The 2,748-nt window shown below is 50.4% G+C and overlaps 1 protein-coding gene across 1 annotated transcript in view; it reads right to left on the minus strand.

Moving 5' to 3' along the window:
• The window catches only part of LOC103259476 (myosin-16-like), a 65,125-nt gene that overhangs the window by 40,529 nt on the left and 21,848 nt on the right, over positions 1–2,748 (minus strand). Inside the window, 1 exon segment of the mRNA XM_008057142.1 lies at positions 1,488–1,608. Coding sequence (XP_008055333.1) covers positions 1,488–1,608 — 121 coding nt within the window.

Here is a 2,748-nt window from a genome sequence, read left to right on the forward strand (position 1 = left end):
GCCATCCACTCACCTCGGCCTCCCAAAGCGCGGGATTACAGGCTGAGCCACCGAGCCTGGCCTCTCCTGATATCTCAAAATTGGTTGGCGTTGAGGTTGGTCTTTCAGGCAAGCATGTTGCTGGGTGTTGTGATCTATCCCAGCACCAAGGATAGGGACACCATTTACAGGCAGAGCCATCCCGTTTTTTGCTCTGCTCCTGCTGCCAGTGTCTGCCTGGTCCTCAGGGAGCAAAGCTGTCCCCAACAGGGGCTTTCTTCTGACTTGAGGTGCCTCTTGGAACCCTTGAGCAATAGCCAGATGTAGTTCATTTGCCTAGATGGTAGCTGTGTCAGATTCTGGAGCTACTGACTCTGGCTTCCCAGGAAACAAGACTGGCAGTGATGTGCCTGGCACCGACTAGCTCTGTCCTGCCTAGTTCTGTGAAGTTGGGCATGTCACCTCCACCCCCTCTCCAGGCTTTCTTAAGTTTCCCATCTGTCGAGGGTGGGTGGGGAAAAGAGGGCCCCACTGGCTTCCAAGGTTCTTTCCAGCTCAAGTATTCAAGGATTCTGTGACGAAACCTCAAGTGTTCCCCGCAAGTCAATCTAGCTATTCACAGCACATCTTCATTGTGAAGGAGGCCAAAGCAAACAGTTCTGGCAGGTTCTAGGGCAGTGTTACAAAGCGAGCTCCCAGGAGCAAGGGCCTTGTTCTGTTCTGGTCACAGTTGTTTGCCTAGAACCTGAAACCAGGCCTAGCACACAGTAGGCACTCCATAAGCCCTTGCCGAGTGCCCAGATGCATTGGAAGCATGTGCACGCTGGGAGCATCCACACCAGACCTGCATCATACATGAGGCTTGGAGAGAAAAGCGATCCACTCCAGGTGGTACAGAGGCAGACTTTGACGCTCCTGACTGCAAAATCGGTGCCACCTGGCCGCCATGTTGGAGTGCATCTGGTGGGCAGCTGTGGTTGGACACCTTGCACCACTGGCTTGGCTGGCCCTTACAGTCCCAACAGGATGCTGTGGGGCCAGGAAATGGGATAGACACAGGGCAACCCAGGCCCCATGAGTCAGGATCAGGAGACAGCTCTGTCTGAGTCAGCTCCGACTCAGCTGCCAGCTCAGGGCCAGGATTATGGTGCTTCATGGCCAGGCCCTGTCCACGTACACGGCCAGGCTGGGTCAGCTCCAGAACCCTGGATCTGATTGACTCTATTTATTCCTAGAAACTTAGGACTCATACAGTATTAAGAACAGTCTGCCATTGAGTTCTGCTCTGTGCTGAGGTTAGTTCTATGCACATTGCCACTAATCATACTAAATCCCATAAGACTGGCATTATCAGCCTTGACTTTTCAGGGAAATAGGGCTCTCAGCAGATGGGACATTTGCCCAAGGACTGCAATGGATCAATGGCTGAGCTGGAATTCACACTCCACAGCCCACCTTCTTGGGACAAGGCTGTGTGTGTAGGGAGGGAGTACCCACAAACACCTTACCTTGGTATGTCCAATTTTGTATTCATTCACATCCAGGTCGATGGCTGCCAGAAGCAGCTCCGAGGCCTTCTTGTTGTCCACAAACCCCTGGGGAATCACGTTGGGATTCAGCACTTGGTACCTGGCAGGAGAGAGACAACTGACCGTCATGATCATACCCAAGCTGGTAGCACACAAAACCCGGATGTGGTTATCCACCAATCTTTGCAATTGGCTTTGATACTGGGATTTGACTTGTTTTACAGATACTCAAGGGAGGCAGAGAAATAGGATCGACAAGAGGCTTTGGGGCAAGGCTCCAGCTTGAAAGTGAATGTTGGTTTGGGTTGACGCTCCTAGAAACCAAAATCCTTTCCTTCCTCCTAGACCTTGGAGTAGAGAAAAGGACACTGGCCTAGATGTGGGAGAACTGCTTCTTTATCTGACCTGCCAGCAGCCCCCTCTGTGATCTTGGTCAAGTCTTTCCCTAGCTGGGGACTTGAGAGAGGCTTGGACAAGGTGACCTCTAATGACCTTTCTTGATCCATCAATCTGTGGTCCTATGTTCTAGGAAGTAGGGAGGTAGAAGACCATCATCTCTAAGGTCTTAGTTCCCTCAGAAGCAGACCCCGAGACAAAGATTCAAGTGAAAGTAGTTTATTTGGGAGGTGGCAGGTTGGGAAGTGGGCAGAAAGTCAATAAAAGGCACATTATCAAGGCAGTTAGCACAATGGGCAACTGGAGCTTAATGCTGCTGGGGGACACTGGGAGCCACGGTGAGAATATTTACACCATGGAAATTGGCAGACACTGTCAATCAGGGCTTCTTTTTAATTAAATTAATTAATTTATTTTTGAGTCAGGGTCTCACTCTGTTGCCCAAACTGAAGTGTAGCGCCCTGCTCACAGCTGCCATAGCCTCAACCTGATGGACTCAGGTGATGCTTCCGCCTCGGCTTCCAAGCAGTTGGAACTACTTGGAAGTAGAGACAAGGTCTTGCCATGTTGCCCAGGCTGGTCTTGAAGCCCTGGGCTCACGCAGTCCTCTCACCTCTGCCTCCCAAAGTGCTGGGATTATAGGTACGAGCCACTACATCCAGCCTTTTAAATTTTTATTTACTTATTTATTTAAAATTTTTATTTATTTACATATTTTAGACCAAAGGTCTCACTCTGTCACCCAGGTTGGAGTGCTATGGTGTGATCATAGCTCACTAAAGCCTTGATCAAGTGATCCTCCTGCCTCAGCCTCTTGGAACACTGGGATTATAGGCATGAGCCA

Source organism: Carlito syrichta, unplaced genomic scaffold (assembly GCF_000164805.1).
Source record: "Carlito syrichta isolate Samal-C Ts95f unplaced genomic scaffold, Tarsius_syrichta-2.0.1 Scaffold302779, whole genome shotgun sequence".
Classification (NCBI taxonomy): Eukaryota; Metazoa; Chordata; class Mammalia; order Primates; family Tarsiidae; genus Carlito; species Carlito syrichta.